The 13770-nt window shown below is 55.6% G+C and overlaps 1 protein-coding gene across 1 annotated transcript in view; it reads left to right on the top strand.

Annotated features, from left to right (window-relative positions):
- The window catches only part of DNAH1 (dynein axonemal heavy chain 1), an 84893-nt gene that overhangs the window by 48224 nt on the left and 22899 nt on the right, over positions 1–13770 (top strand). Inside the window, exons 29-46 of the mRNA XM_072788101.1 lie at positions 77–265; positions 554–659; positions 1324–1437; positions 1863–2012; positions 3568–3654; positions 3764–3950; positions 5813–5904; positions 6098–6252; positions 6976–7153; positions 7956–8150; positions 8240–8359; positions 8617–8775; positions 8912–9019; positions 10126–10266; positions 10420–10580; positions 11008–11165; positions 11523–11696; positions 12454–12492. Coding sequence (XP_072644202.1) covers positions 77–265; positions 554–659; positions 1324–1437; positions 1863–2012; positions 3568–3654; positions 3764–3950; positions 5813–5904; positions 6098–6252; positions 6976–7153; positions 7956–8150; positions 8240–8359; positions 8617–8775; positions 8912–9019; positions 10126–10266; positions 10420–10580; positions 11008–11165; positions 11523–11696; positions 12454–12492 — 2513 coding nt within the window. The remainder of the gene's footprint in view (positions 1–76; positions 266–553; positions 660–1323; positions 1438–1862; positions 2013–3567; positions 3655–3763; positions 3951–5812; positions 5905–6097; positions 6253–6975; positions 7154–7955; positions 8151–8239; positions 8360–8616; positions 8776–8911; positions 9020–10125; positions 10267–10419; positions 10581–11007; positions 11166–11522; positions 11697–12453; positions 12493–13770) is intronic.

Below are 13770 nucleotides of genomic sequence, written 5' to 3'. Positions count from 1 at the left end.
GAAGACACTCTCTCCTTGTCTCTGGGAATCCTGAGGGAGGAGTGTGGCCCATGCCTACCTCCTCTCACTCCTGCAGGTGCTACCTGACTCTGACCGGAGCCCTGCACCTCAAGTTTGGGGGTGCCCCAGCTGGCCCAGCTGGCACAGGAAAAACTGAGACCACCAAAGACCTGGGCAAGGCCTTGGCCATCCAGACCGTGGTGTTCAATTGCTCGGACCAGCTCGACTTCATGGCCATGGGCAAGTTCTTCAAGGGCCTGGCCAGGTGAGGTTGGGCATGAGGGTGGTACAGGATAGGACAGGAAGGCTGACCTTTCCCAGGGATACTGCCTGAGAGGAGCCTCACAGGATGGTGAAGGAGACAGGATGGAATAATAAGAATTAAAGGCTCAGCCCCTGATGGGCACTGGCATGGGGCAGTGGGTGGTGGGAATATGGCTGAGCTGGCCAAGATAGCCATTGGAGGCTTCCTCCCAGCGGAGTCACAGGGGGCCCTTGAAGGTGTCAGGAGGGCTCTGAACTCCTATCTACCCATTGTTCTTACCTCACTAAGTGCTGGGGCCTGGGCCTGCTTCGATGAGTTCAACCGCATTGATATTGAGGTGCTATCTGTGGTGGCACAGCAGATCACCACTATCCAGAAGGCTCAGCAGCAGCGGGTGAGCATCTGGGGTTCTACCACCACCCTGCAGCTCCTCACAGTTACCACCACATCACTTCAACTGTCCCCAGAACGCCCATGCTGCCACAGGCTCCCCATACTGGTGACTGTCAAAAGCCGGGGAATTAAGGCCTGCCCTGAGGCCAGCCTCTCTCATCTCACAGAGCTATCCCACTCCCCCTTGTGGAACTGTCCCTGAGGGGCTTTTGTAGCCAGTCAGGGAGCCCCACGTCCTTGTCCCACTCTAGCTGTGGTAGATGAAGTGGTCCCTCCAACATCCTGACCCTTATGGAAAGCCCCAGCCACTTGTCCTTTTTCTAACCTCCATCAGAGTGGCCAGGAGTCTCCTCCTGGCAACAAGAACTAGGAAGCCAGCAGGTGCCCAACCCCACCCTAGTGGGGCTCTGGGTCCTAGTCAGAACTAAGCTTGCCCAAGTCTAGGGGGAGGGTGTGAGTAGCAAGAGATGCATGAAGACCTCAGGGAGCCGGCACCTGGGAGGCCACTGGTACCCACCAGGGCCGGAGGTCTGAGGCTAGATGCTGAGAGAGGAGTCAGCCCTCTTTCCTGGGGCTGAGCAGCTATAGCCAGGATGGGGCATATACAGAGACAAGGGGTCCCATCCAGAGAGGAGGCGGATGAGTCAGCCCCTACCCCCCTGTAGGTGGAACGCTTCATGTTTGAAGGCGTTGAGATCCCACTTGTGCCATCCTGCGCGGTGTTTATCACCATGAACCCGGGATATGCTGGCCGCACGGAGCTGCCCGATAACCTGAAGGTGAGTTCAGGCACAGGGAGGCCCAAGAGGCTTCCCAGGACACTGGAAAGCACGGGAGCGGTGGCCTCAGATGTGGGGGACATGACAGTCGTTGGACGTCAGGGACTATGATTCCCCAGGGCAACCCTCCTGCCCCGGGGGTCCTGAGACCCACCCCTAGCCCTGGAGAGGAGGCTCCAGGCTTGTCCTCGGGCTTGGGAGAAGTCAGGGAGCCAGTTCAGGTCAACACAAAGGACTAATGGCAGAGTGGTCCCGCGCAGGGGACGGCAGGCCTCAGCTATGGCGGGCAAGGTGCGCGGGGGAATCCAGGCATCCGAGCGCAGGGGGGCAGTGAGCCTGCCTTCTAGGACCAGGAGGTCCAGAGAGCAGGTGGGCCTCTGGGGGAGGAGGCCTGCTCCTACGTTCACAACGCCCCCATGCCCCAGGCGCTCTTCCGGCCGGTGGCCATGATGGTTCCGGATTACGCCATGATCGCGGAGATCTCCCTCTACTCCTTTGGTTTCAATGAGGCCAATGTGCTGGCCAAGAAAATCACAACCACCTTCAAGCTGTCTTCTGAGCAGCTCAGCTCGCAGGTGAGGTCCTGTCCCCACCAGCTTCCAAAGTGTGAGAGCCTCGGTCTGCCTTCCGTGACCCCCATGAGATAGGAATTACACACCCACCTCTCAGCTGAGGGCTAGTTGGGTCAAGCATTAAGACACCCAGAGCCACACACCCAAAGCTGAGGAGCGAGTATGCCGGGGTCTTGTGGGACCAGAGCAGGACAGCAGCCCTCTGGCACCAGGGACCTTCCACTCAGTGTGCTGAGCCCAGCTTCTGGGGGCAGCTGTCATTGGTCCAGACACCAGCACTGCTGGCTAAGCTTCCCTGTTTGGCTCTCTTCTCAGGCAGGCTCCCCCTTTGCAGTGGCAGAGAGGAGACCGGCTCTGGGCTTATACGCTACCAGCTTAGTTTCTCTTTCCTTTTTTTTTAACGATTTTATTTATTTATTCACGAGAGACAGAGAAAGAAAGGCAGAGACATAGGCAGAGGGAGAAGCAGGCTCCATGCAGGGAGCCCAATGCGGGACTCGATCCTGGGACTCCGGGATCATGCCCCAAGCTGAAGACAGATGCTCAACCACTGAGCTACCCAGGTGTCCCAGTTTCTCTTTCTTAATAGTTCTAGAAAAAGTCCTTGGTGTCATCCTAATGGGCCCTCCCTAGGTGACCTGCTCATGCATGAACAGTAACCTCTGTGGCCAGGGGGAACCATGGTACCTCTAAACCCACAGACTGGAGGAGATGTGGTCTATCACTGGGAAAAACAGCAGCTGCCCACTACAGTGCAGCCTGGATGCCCAGCACCTCCACACACCTTCTTTTTAACCATCCACTTTCAAAAATACTGCTCTCCCATTAGACTGACTGTACCCACATGGTTCTGGAAATGCAGTCAACCCTTCTCATGTGGCAATGACTCAAAGTCAGTCTAGCCCAGTCACTTCATCCTGCTCCGAGTCTAAGACTTCTGGGAAGTGTGCTGGTCTCTGGGTCAGGTCCAGATGTAGCTCCTATGGTCTGGCCCCATGGGGAAGAAATGATAAAAATGTAGCTATTTCAAACATACCTGCCTAATAATGGAGAGAAACAGAACCAGCAGCAAAGAAGAGAAAAGCCACAGTAGTGTGGCTGAAAGGGTAGGTCCAGAGAGAGACATTAAGAGGCAACATTAGAAGGAAGCTCAAAGGCCCATGGGGCCAACCCTACTGTGGCACCGATGGGAACTTCTTTCACCTTCGGAGTAAACCCGAGCACCTCCTTGTACCTGGTGCAGTGCTGGGACTGTAGGACTTTGCCCGGGTCAGACCCACATGGAGTCCTCACCCTCAGGGGCCAAGAGTCAAGCAGGGGATGCAGAATAGGTAAGCCAGTGAAGGGAGAGTGCCACTGGGATGGTGAGTGGAAGATGCCAGAGGAATCCAAATGAGGGCACCTGGCTCTGGCTGGGGTGCTGCAGACAACTTGCAGGGGCTGTGACCTTGCATCTTCCAGCTGGCTGGGGGCCAGGTACCAGGCGGGAGGCAGAGGGTTCCAGGCAGCAGCCCCCAAAGCACAGTGCCCATCTACTCCTCCTGTGCGGCCATGACAGGATCACTATGACTTTGGGATGAGAGCTGTGAAGACTGTGATCTCGGCTGCTGGGAACCTCAAGCGAGAAAATCCTAGCATGGATGAGGTAAGCTCAATCTAGAGGAGCTCGGGGAACGGGGCTCCAGGAGGGCTCCAGAAGGGTTGGAGACGTGTCTGACCGGGCCCCCTGAAAGCTCCACTGGCTTCTGCTGCAGGAGCTGATATGCCTCCGGGCCATCCGGGATGTGAACGTGCCCAAGTTCCTGCAGGAGGACCTCAAGCTCTTCTCTGGGATTGTATCAGACCTGTTCCCCACCATCAAGGAGGAGGACACTGACTATGGCATCCTGGACAAGGCCATTCGCAAGGCCTGTGAGAAGAGCAACCTTAAGGATGTGGACGGTGAGCCCCTGGCCCCTGGCCTCGCAGTGCTGGAGCGGCCACCCTGGGGCCCAGGGCAGGGGCTCCAGGATGGGGCAACGTGGCCTCAGGCTCGCTCATCCCTGGCCAAGTGTGTGGCAGACCAGGATTCTCTGCCCAGCAGTCCCCGAGGTAGGGCAGGTGACAGAGGTCTAGGAGAAAGTCCTCTCTCTCACTCATGCTTCTGTCACCAGATGTGGGACTTTTGCCACACCAACCAATTCTCTGACACCAGTTCTCCACTGGCTACCCCACGATTCAGCTCAGTTCTGACATCAGAGTCACAAGTCACAAGTAGTCAAGTAGTGAGTCCCCAGGTTACCCACAATTTTTCTGCAGCTTGGCTGCCAATCAGAGGACCCTACAACCCCTCCTTAGGTTTGATCATTCGCTAGAACAGCTCACAGAACTTGGGGAAACATGTTTACTACTTATTATGTAATAAAGGATATGAGAAAGGGTACAGACAAACAGCCAGATAAAGAGGTACGTAGGATGAGGTCTGCCCTCTTGGAGTTTGGGGTGGATCACCCGCCCAGCACAAGGATGTGTTCACTCACCAGGAAGGTCTCTGAATTCCATGCTTTGGAGATTTTTATGGAGCCTTCATCATGTATGCATGATAAATTATTATTATCCATTATTATCTACTTCTAGGCCCTCTCCCTTCTCTGGAGAATGGGGAAGTGAGCCTGAAAGTTTTAAGTGTCCAACCTTGGTTTGGTCTTCCTGGTGACCAGTTGCTCCTAGGAGCCCACCACCAAGATGTGCCTCATTAGAACAGAAGACACTCTTAGCACTCAGCAAATGACAAAGGTCTTAGGAATTCTGTGTCAGGAACCAGGGTCAAAGACGAAGTTCGAAAAGAAGCTTCTCCTAGCATCCTGTTTACAACAGTTTGAGGAGCTCTGCATCAGGAACTGGGGGCAGAGACCAAAGTACATTTTGCTGATTATTTTACAGTGGGGAAGCAAATCCTATCACCTCCCCCGGATCTCTTGCTTAGCCCCCCTCCCCTTGTGCAGAACAGTCACAGCACTTGGGCCCCTCTTGGGCCTTGTTCCTCCCCGGTAGAGGCTCTCCTCCACCCCATCCTTACCTGCCTGGGGCAATGATGGGGTTTGATGCCATCCCTGGGGGGAATGGTGAGCTGTGGCCTGCCCTACCACACCCCAACTCATACTGTTGTCTTTTGGAGCAAAGCACATTGCTCCCACCTTCAGGACTTGCTCACATTCCTCGTGGAATGCAACCCTGGTGTCGTTAGTCTAAAGAGTGTTTGGGCTTTTCTTGAACCAGCTTCTTACAAAGGCCACCACTCAGATGGAAGAGCTCTGGGGGTGCCACCCTCAGTCTCCCTCTGACCCCGACCCTCTTCCCTGATAGAAGGTGGGGGTCTCAATGCAGCCACTGCACGGATATGCAACTTGAGCTCTGGTTCCACTGTCCCCTAGCCTGGCTGAACTTTCCTGTCCTCCACCTTTGTGGAGTGGGAGGATGCTCCTCCAGGAAGTCATACCTGGCCATCCAGATTACACTGACCCCATGACAGCTGACACTGAGCAGGCCCATGCCAGCTGGACACCTGACCAATGGATGTTAGAGAATAATAGTCATGGTGGAAATCATGGCTGCCATTAGCAGAGAGTTCCTACTTTGTGCCAGGCTCTGGACTTAGGGCTTCCCCTAACCCCACCTATGAGGTAGGTACTATCGCCAGCTGCATTTTATAGATGAGGAAACAGGCTCAGGATGACCCACCTGAGGTTGGACAGCAAGCTAGTAGCAGAGCCAGGACCCAAGCCATGCTCTGCCCCCTGGACTCCATTGCTATGTCCCTCCAGGTTTCCTGACCAAGTGCATCCAGCTCTATGAGACCACCGTGGTGCGGCACGGCCTCATGCTCGTTGGGCCTGCAGGTTCTGGCAAGAGCAACGTGAGTGGAGCCAAGCCAGGCAATTCAGTACCCAGACAGAGGCCTGAGGTGGGGGGTTTGGCAGGGGTCTTGGCCCCCATTTGTACCTCTGTGGCCTCTAGAATACCCCTCCTGACCCCTGCAGCCTGCAGCCCACTCCAGCCCTGTGCTCTGGGGAGCCAGGAGGCTCACTCTTGAGTGACTGTCTCTCTAGTGTTACAGAGTCCTGGCAGCTGCCATGACATCACTGAAAGGACAGCCATCCATCAGTGGTGGTGTGTATGAGGCTGTCAACTACTACGTGCTGAACCCCAAGTCCATCACGATGGGCCAGTTGTATGGAGAATTTGATCTGCTCACCCATGAGTGGTGAGTGATTCCAACCCCTCTCCAGTGACTACCCTGAGCCCAGACCTCTGGGGGCTGTGGGCTATGGGCCTCCCTCCCTTATCCCATTGGGAGGTTAGGAGCTCAGGCTCTGGAGCCCAAGTACCTCGGACTCTACTCACCACTGCACTTCCTTGCTGAGTGGCCTTCCCCACCGCAGGGTCTTGGTGCCATCATCCACAGAGTGGGGATTATAATGGCACCATGATTATGATGAGGAGAAAATGAGCTTGACATAGGGAAGATGTCCAGACAGCATGGCACGTACCAAGTTCTCAATAAATGTTGCCTGCTGTCATGACCCCAGAGGGCTGGCCGCCCCTCTCAGGCAGACATGTGCATGCATATCAGGGGAAGTGCATGGAGCTGGAGAAAGGCAGCTAGGTGGAGATCCTCCGAACATCAGCATGTAGGAGCCTTTTCTCTGGAGAAATCTCCAGTCTCTGCTGGGGGTTTCTGCTTGGCTCCAGTGTTCTGGGAGCCCCGTGTGGGGTGGGCGCTGGAGAAGGGGCAGTCATTCATCTTTCCCAATGGGAGTCTGGCCTGCTTCCCTGTTTCTGGTGAAGGGTTTCATGCACACCCAAACTCTTGCATGGGTAAGTGGGGGTCCTGGGGGTCAGACCAGGTCCAGCTTTCCCCGAGAGCCAGTGGTGCTTGCTGCTCTGTCTCTGGGTGCCTATGACCCTCTCCTCCTGGTGGCTGCAGGACAGACGGGATTTTCCCCTCCCTCATCCGGGTGGGGGCCATCGCCTCTGACAGCAACAAGAAGTGGTACATGTTTGATGGGCCGGTAGACGCCGTCTGGATAGAGAACATGAACACGGTGCTGGACGACAACAAGAAGCTGTGCCTCAGTTCTGGGGAGATCATCAAGCTCACAGAAGTATGCCTACCTGTCTGCTTTCCCAGCTCTCCTCTGCCACTGGGTGGCCCTGAGGCCACAGTATGCTCGCCCACCTCATCCCCCTTTCCTCTCAGTGCCAAGGCTATATCCCAGGCCAACCACACATCCCTTTGGTGTCCCTCCCCATCTCAAGCCCCCACAGCTCAGCCATGTCGGGTGCAGCTGTCCAAGGCTGCCCTTCTGCAGACCACATTCTGTGATGCTCTGGGCCCAGGTCCAGGATGACCTCCCACTGCTCTCTGGTTGACTCTAACTTGTGCCTCCTAGGCCCCCTTGCAACTATGACAGACATCTTAGCAACATGCCAGGAATCTGGGAGACGGGTGGTACACACCTGGCCGCACAGCCACCTGCCTGGTATATGAGGTGCAGTTCTCAGAAAAGGAGGGCTCAGAAAAGGAGGTAGAAGAGCAGTTCATGGTAGCTACACTGAGCTGATCTCTTGAACCCTTCTGAGAACACCTGGAAGTTCTGGAGCATAGCATACAGCTCCCATCAGACTCCTCTAGGGCTCCAGGGACCCCAAAATACCCTGGTCCTAGGCTGCCCAGAGAGCAATCAGGAATCTCCTAACTGTGGTTCTCCTCGAGACTCCAGGGAGAGCTCTGTTAGCAGCTGAGGACCAAGGGGTTCCTCTACCCCAACACTGCTCCTGGTCCACAGCCTGCCCCATGGCCTCCCACAGCTGCAGGATGGGCAGCCCCTCCCCGTGGTTGTGCAGCCCTTTCCCCGGCCCTTGGAACTGGTGACCACTCACTCACACAGTTCACCTTGGTGCCAGGCGATGACCATGATGTTTGAGGTTCAGGACCTGGCAGTGGCCTCCCCGGCCACCGTGTCCCGCTGTGGCATGGTGTACCTGGAGCCCAGCATCCTGGGGCTCATGCCTTTTGTCGAGTGCTGGCTGAGGAGGCTCCCTGCCTTATTCAAGCCCCATGAGGAGAAGTTCAAGGCCCTGTTTGTCGGCTTCCTGGAGGTAAGCGAAGCCACAGTGTGCCCAGCCCAGGTGGGGTAGCAGGGAGCTATGGCCACCAGCCACAGGAGCTGGGTGCTCATCTGCTGTAGGGATCTATCACTTTCGTCCGGCACTCGGTAAAGGAGGTGATCGCCTCAACCAACAGCAATCTGACCATGAGCCTCCTCAAGCTGCTAGATTGCTTCTTCAAGCCATTTCTGCCTAAAGAGGTACAGCTCCGAGCAATGGGGCTGGGTGCCTGCTCTTCCTGCCCCTGCTCCCTATGCCTGGGCACCCGAGGGCCCTGAGCCCCACACCCAGCATCCCGGAAGGGAGATTCAGATTGGGTCATGGGTTACCCATTCCGGTCTGCTGTGGAGATGCCAGACCATGCAGTGGAGGCCCCAGGTGGCCCCCGAAGCCCTGCTTCCTCAGGCTACTCAGCACTGTTCTTGCCTGGGCCTGATGTTGTCCCCACTGTCCCCAGGGCCTCAAGAAAATACCCCCTGAAAAGCTGAGCCGCATCCCAGAGCTGATCGAGCCCTGGTTCATCTTCTCCTTGATCTGGAGTGTGGGCGCCACGGGGGACAGCGCCAGCCGCCTCAGCTTCAGCCACTGGCTCAGGATCAAGATGAAGATAGAAAACGTGAGCGGCGGCAGACTCCGGGCTGGGCTCCCAAGGCTGGGTGTCCCAGGGCCATCCTTGGGGCCCGGCCCCCAGGGACAAGCAGACACACAAACTCCTGGGCCTCACAGCCTGGTTTTCCTCCGTCCCCTGGCAGCTGACCATGCACTTCCCAGAGGAGGGGCTGGTGTTCGATTACAGGCTGGAGGACGCAGGCATCAGCAACACCAATGACGATGAGGATGAAGATGAGGAGGGCAAGCAGGTGAACACAGGCTTGTGCCTAGGGGGCAGGACAGGAAGGGCCCCACTGGATGGTGGCTGTCCTCCTCAATGAAAAATGATTACAGGGAGGAGACCATGCTGATGGCCACAGGTCTCAGGTGGGGGTTATTTGCATTATGTCATGGATCCTCACAGATACACAGTGTAGTTCTTATTGTATCCACTTTCCAGACAAATAAATTGAGGCTCAGGACAGTCATACCCAGCCAGTGGGCGTCAGAACTAGACTTTTCCTGGGACCAGGAAATGTTAGCATTCCTCCTTTCCCAACCATATGCATTGCCTCCTCAATGTTGATGCTGCTCCCAGGGATGGTTGCTTAATTCTATCTAAAAGTCCCATTTTCCTAGGAACTGGATGTCCTTGGGGCTGGGCAGCAAGCCCTCCTGGCTTGCCTTGGTGTCCTATCCTTCCTATCAGCCAGTGATGGCTCCGAGAGCCTACTGTGCTTCCAGGATCAGGACCCAGCCCAGGAGGAGGAGGGGGCAGAGAGCGTCTGTAGAGATGGCCACTGCACGCTCCTGCTAGGGATCTCACAGGGCACATTTGAGTCTACAGTCAGAACTGTCCCCAGTGTGACCTGTGGTTTGACCATAATGAACACCCTCATCAGGGGAAGTTGGCCAGCTGGGTGGAGGCTGTGGGTGAAGGAATTCATGCAGGTAGGGGTGGTTGGGGGAGACCAGGCAGGGGATCTCTCATTGTCCCAGTGATGCCAACTCCTCTGGTTTTGGCTCCATACCCTCGGGTAGCCTGAGATGAAACAGCAAAAGCCTTTGGCTTCTGGGCCATCCAGTTTCCAGAACATCTCCCTGATGCAGAGATTCAGGGTCTGGCAGTCCCTAGGAAGCCCTCAACCTGGGCAGCTTGTGCAGAGAGTCCCCCACTCCCAGGGGTTCATCCTGGGATTTCCCACTCTGTGCAGAGATTCAGACATGGGGCTCTCTATTTCAGTCAGAAGCAGCCCCTCTCCTAGGTTCTCCTGCCAGGGTCTGGCAGTGCAGTTCCTTGACCCTCCTGGTGCACTTGGCCAGAGCATGGTGGGGTGGAGTTCCAGGCTCAGCCCTAAGCTACCTATGGTTCCAGATTGCCTGGGTGAAGTGGATGGACTCCTCCACTCCATTCACTATGATGCCAGATACCAACTACTGTAACATCATTGTGCCTACTATGGACACGGTGCAGATGTCCTACCTGCTGGACATGCTACTCATCAACCATAAGCCTGTGAGTGCCCCTGCCATGCCCTGCCTCACCCACACCAAGGCCCAAAAGGCAGTGGGGGCAAAGGGGGATGGCACCCATATTGACAGGGTGGACAGCTCCTACTGTGTGCCAGACCTTGTAAGAGTTTTAAACACATGACCCTGGTTCTCCTAGGTGCTATGCATTGGGCCAACAGGCACGGGGAAGACCCTCACCATCTCTGACAAGCTCCTCAAGAACCTGCCGCTAGAGTACATCAGCCACTTCCTCACCTTCTCAGCCCGGACTTCGGCCAACCAGACCCAGGACCTCATTGACAGCAAGCTGGACAAGAGGCATGCACTCTGTTCCTTTCTACACCTAGTGTCCTTCCAAGCCTGGCTCAACCAGCCACTCTCTCAGCTCCTTACCGAATTATGCTCTCGGGTTTGCCAAAAACTTCCTGGAGGGCCCTGGGCTGTCTTGCAGACTGCTCTGGAGCCATCATCCATCAGAAATCCCAAGCCATGGGTGCCCACCCTGGGTTGCGTACTCGAGTGGGGCTTGATATGGGCCTGCCTGCAAGGCGGGACTCAGCCTGAAGGGAGCCCAGACTCAAGGCGGCCAAGTGTGATGTCCCAGGATGTTCAGAGGGGAACAAGAGGCTGTTCAAGAAGTCTAACAATTCAGAGGAGGCTGAAAGCAGTTGCTATCCTGCCACCCCTTGATTCCCAGAGGACCTGGTACCAGTGGGTACTGGGCTCACACAGCCCCTCCCCACAGGCGAAAGGGTGTGTTTGGGCCGCCCCTGGGACGCAACTTCATTTTCTTCATCGATGACCTGAATATGCCGGCCTTGGAGACATATGGCGCCCAACCACCTATCGAACTGTTGCGCCAGTGGATGGACCATGGCGGCTGGTATGACCGCAAGGTCATTGGTGCGTGCTGGCTGGCCCAGCGGGGTGCAGGCTGGGTGTGCTGGGCAGGGCTGGGGGCCTCTCCTGTTAGGCAGGGTAGGCAGAGGGCCTAGTGCCCACAGTACTTTTAGAGGGTCCACAGAAATGTTCTGATTTCTTTTAAAATCACCAGGAAAATGAAGTTCTAGGTCAAAGAATGTTTTTAATGTTTAATGTATTCTACTAATATATTTATCTTTAGTCCAATACTGTTATAAATTATAATTTTTAATGTCTTTATAGAGGAGGAGGCCCTTGAAGGCCAAGTGCTTAGGGCCCACAAAAGTCATAATTCAGCCCCAGGTAGGGCTCCCTCCTGACCTCCTGCCTCCACTCCAGGATCCTTCAAGAACCTGGTGGACATCAACTTTATCTGTGCCATGGGCCCCCCTGGCGGAGGCAGGAATGCCATCACCCCACGGCTGACACGCCACTTCAACTACCTGTCCTTTGCTGAGATGGACGAGGTCAGCAAGAAGCACATCTTCTCCACCATCCTGGGCAGTTGGATGGGTGAGCACTGGGTGGAAGTTGGGGAGGCCCTGGGCAAAGGCAGAAGCCCAGGCCAGGTAAGCTACTCCTAGGACGGCTGGAAAGGGTGGAACGGTGGAGGCAGCGACCTCAGCCCTGGCTTCACCCTTTACTCAGCTATGTTACCAATTCATGAACCTCTCTGAGCCTCAGTTTCTCCATCTGTATGATGGGTGATGATACTAGTGTCCACCATCCCAAGTCAAGAAGGTTAAATAGACATTGCATGTAGCATCTAGCATGAAGCCTGGTGCATGGTGATTGCTGAATATATGATTTATACACACGCACACTTGTGTATTCACCTGCATAAGTCCACACTTATGTTAGTACTTGCTCAGAAAAGCCGGTGGAAGGATGTTACTTTTATAATTCAGGGAAAGGAACCAATATAGAATAGACAAAGAGGCCCTCACCTTCCATGGGGTTTGGGGAAAAGTCTACATCAAGATGAGGTTTTCCCCACCAGCCCACCTCCTGTCTAACATACACTCTGACCTTTGAACTCCCCTTGGCACTGTCCCAGGTGGTGGGTGATGGGCGTCAGCCTTCCCTCCTCTGGCCTGGCCTGCCCTGCCCCAGTGGTGATAGGCCAGAACCTGCCTACAGGCTGGGCTAGGGGTGGGGACCACATTGCTGAGGAGGGTGGCTGGTAGGTGGCTGCTCTGGAGGCTGGCCAAGGTGGGCAGCGAGGGACCTACCTAACTCTGAGCCCCATGTCTTTCCCTCAACTCTCTAGATGGACTCCTCGGGGAGAGAAGTTACCGGGAGCCTGTGCGTAAGTACAGGCCTGGACAGGGCCTGTATGGGGTAGGACACTGGTTCCAGGGTGAGCCCTGGGTTCCAGTTGGGTGTGGCCTAGGCTGAGTCCCAGTGGCCACAGAGAACCATCCTCAGGCTCATATCGGGACGCTGAGCTACTGCCACAGCAAACACTTTCAGAGGCTCACTCGACCATTCCTATAGCAGTCATCCTTCAGTGCCTGGGTGGTGTTCAACCCATAGTAAAAGCAAAGTCAATGTGAGTTAAATGGATTAATAAAGAAACCCAACAAATTCTTACCCTGTGTAGAGAAGCAGAGGCTCCAAAGAGGCTGGCCCTATTCAAAGGGTGGGCATCTCTGCTGTGAGTGGGCATCTCTGCTATAGCAGCCTCACACAGGGCAGATCTGGTGGTCATTGCAGCAGAATAACCAACCCCTTCAGACCTCCAGCCCTGGCTCAAGTCCCACCTCAGCTGAAGGAGGCCATCAGAAGACAGCGCCCTCCTTAGACTTCCAGGTCTACCACTCACCTGTACCCGGGCCTCCCTCAGCCCTGTCTTCTCTCCTGTTGCTTGGAAAGGACTAGCTTTCTCCTGGGTATAGCCAAAGAGCCCTTCTCTGAAGCCTGAATCCCACCGCAGAGTGTCTGCTGGAGGATGTGGCTCCACGTCCCAAGACACTGGATGTGTGTGGCCCATCTCTCTGGGGCCATTCTTGCCAGCAGGCAAACATGTCCTGATTTCCCGTCTTAACAACAAAACTAACACAGCCACTCTGGGCCCCTTCCCGTTCACCCTGGCCATCTTTCCGTTTCTCCACTCATGTTGACAGCACAGCTCCAGAGCATTGTCCCTTCATGCTGGCACCAGCCACCCTTCCCACTTTCCCCTGTGTCTCACTCCCTGGAGAGTGCCCTTGTCATGGTGGCTTTGTGTGGCCAGATCAAAGGTCAGCTCTCAGTCCTAATGTTCCTGGGCTCTTACTGTTGCTGGAGGGTAGCCCTTCCTCTCAGGTCAGGTCACCCCCATTCCTCATCCCAACCTCCCATCCAGCCGTCTATCCATCTCCACCTGTAGCCAAGGGACCCATTTCCATGTTCATTTGGGTCACATTCTTCCTCTGCTCAACTACAGGCAAGAGCCCAAGTCCCAACAGTGGTAGGCAGGGCTACCCCAGCCCCTTGTCCCCTCGCTGCTCTCACCGCCCCACCCCCCAATCGGTTCTTAACACTGCAGTCCTCGGAACACTTGCTCTGGTCCTGGGTCCACTCACATGTCCGCTGTCCAGCTCTC

The sequence above is a fragment of the Canis lupus genome, chromosome 19 (genome assembly GCF_048164855.1).
Source record: "Canis lupus baileyi chromosome 19, mCanLup2.hap1, whole genome shotgun sequence".
Classification (NCBI taxonomy): Eukaryota; Metazoa; Chordata; class Mammalia; order Carnivora; family Canidae; genus Canis; species Canis lupus.
Note: the sequence above shows the minus strand (reverse complement) of the source record. Positions and strands in the feature narration are given on the sequence as shown.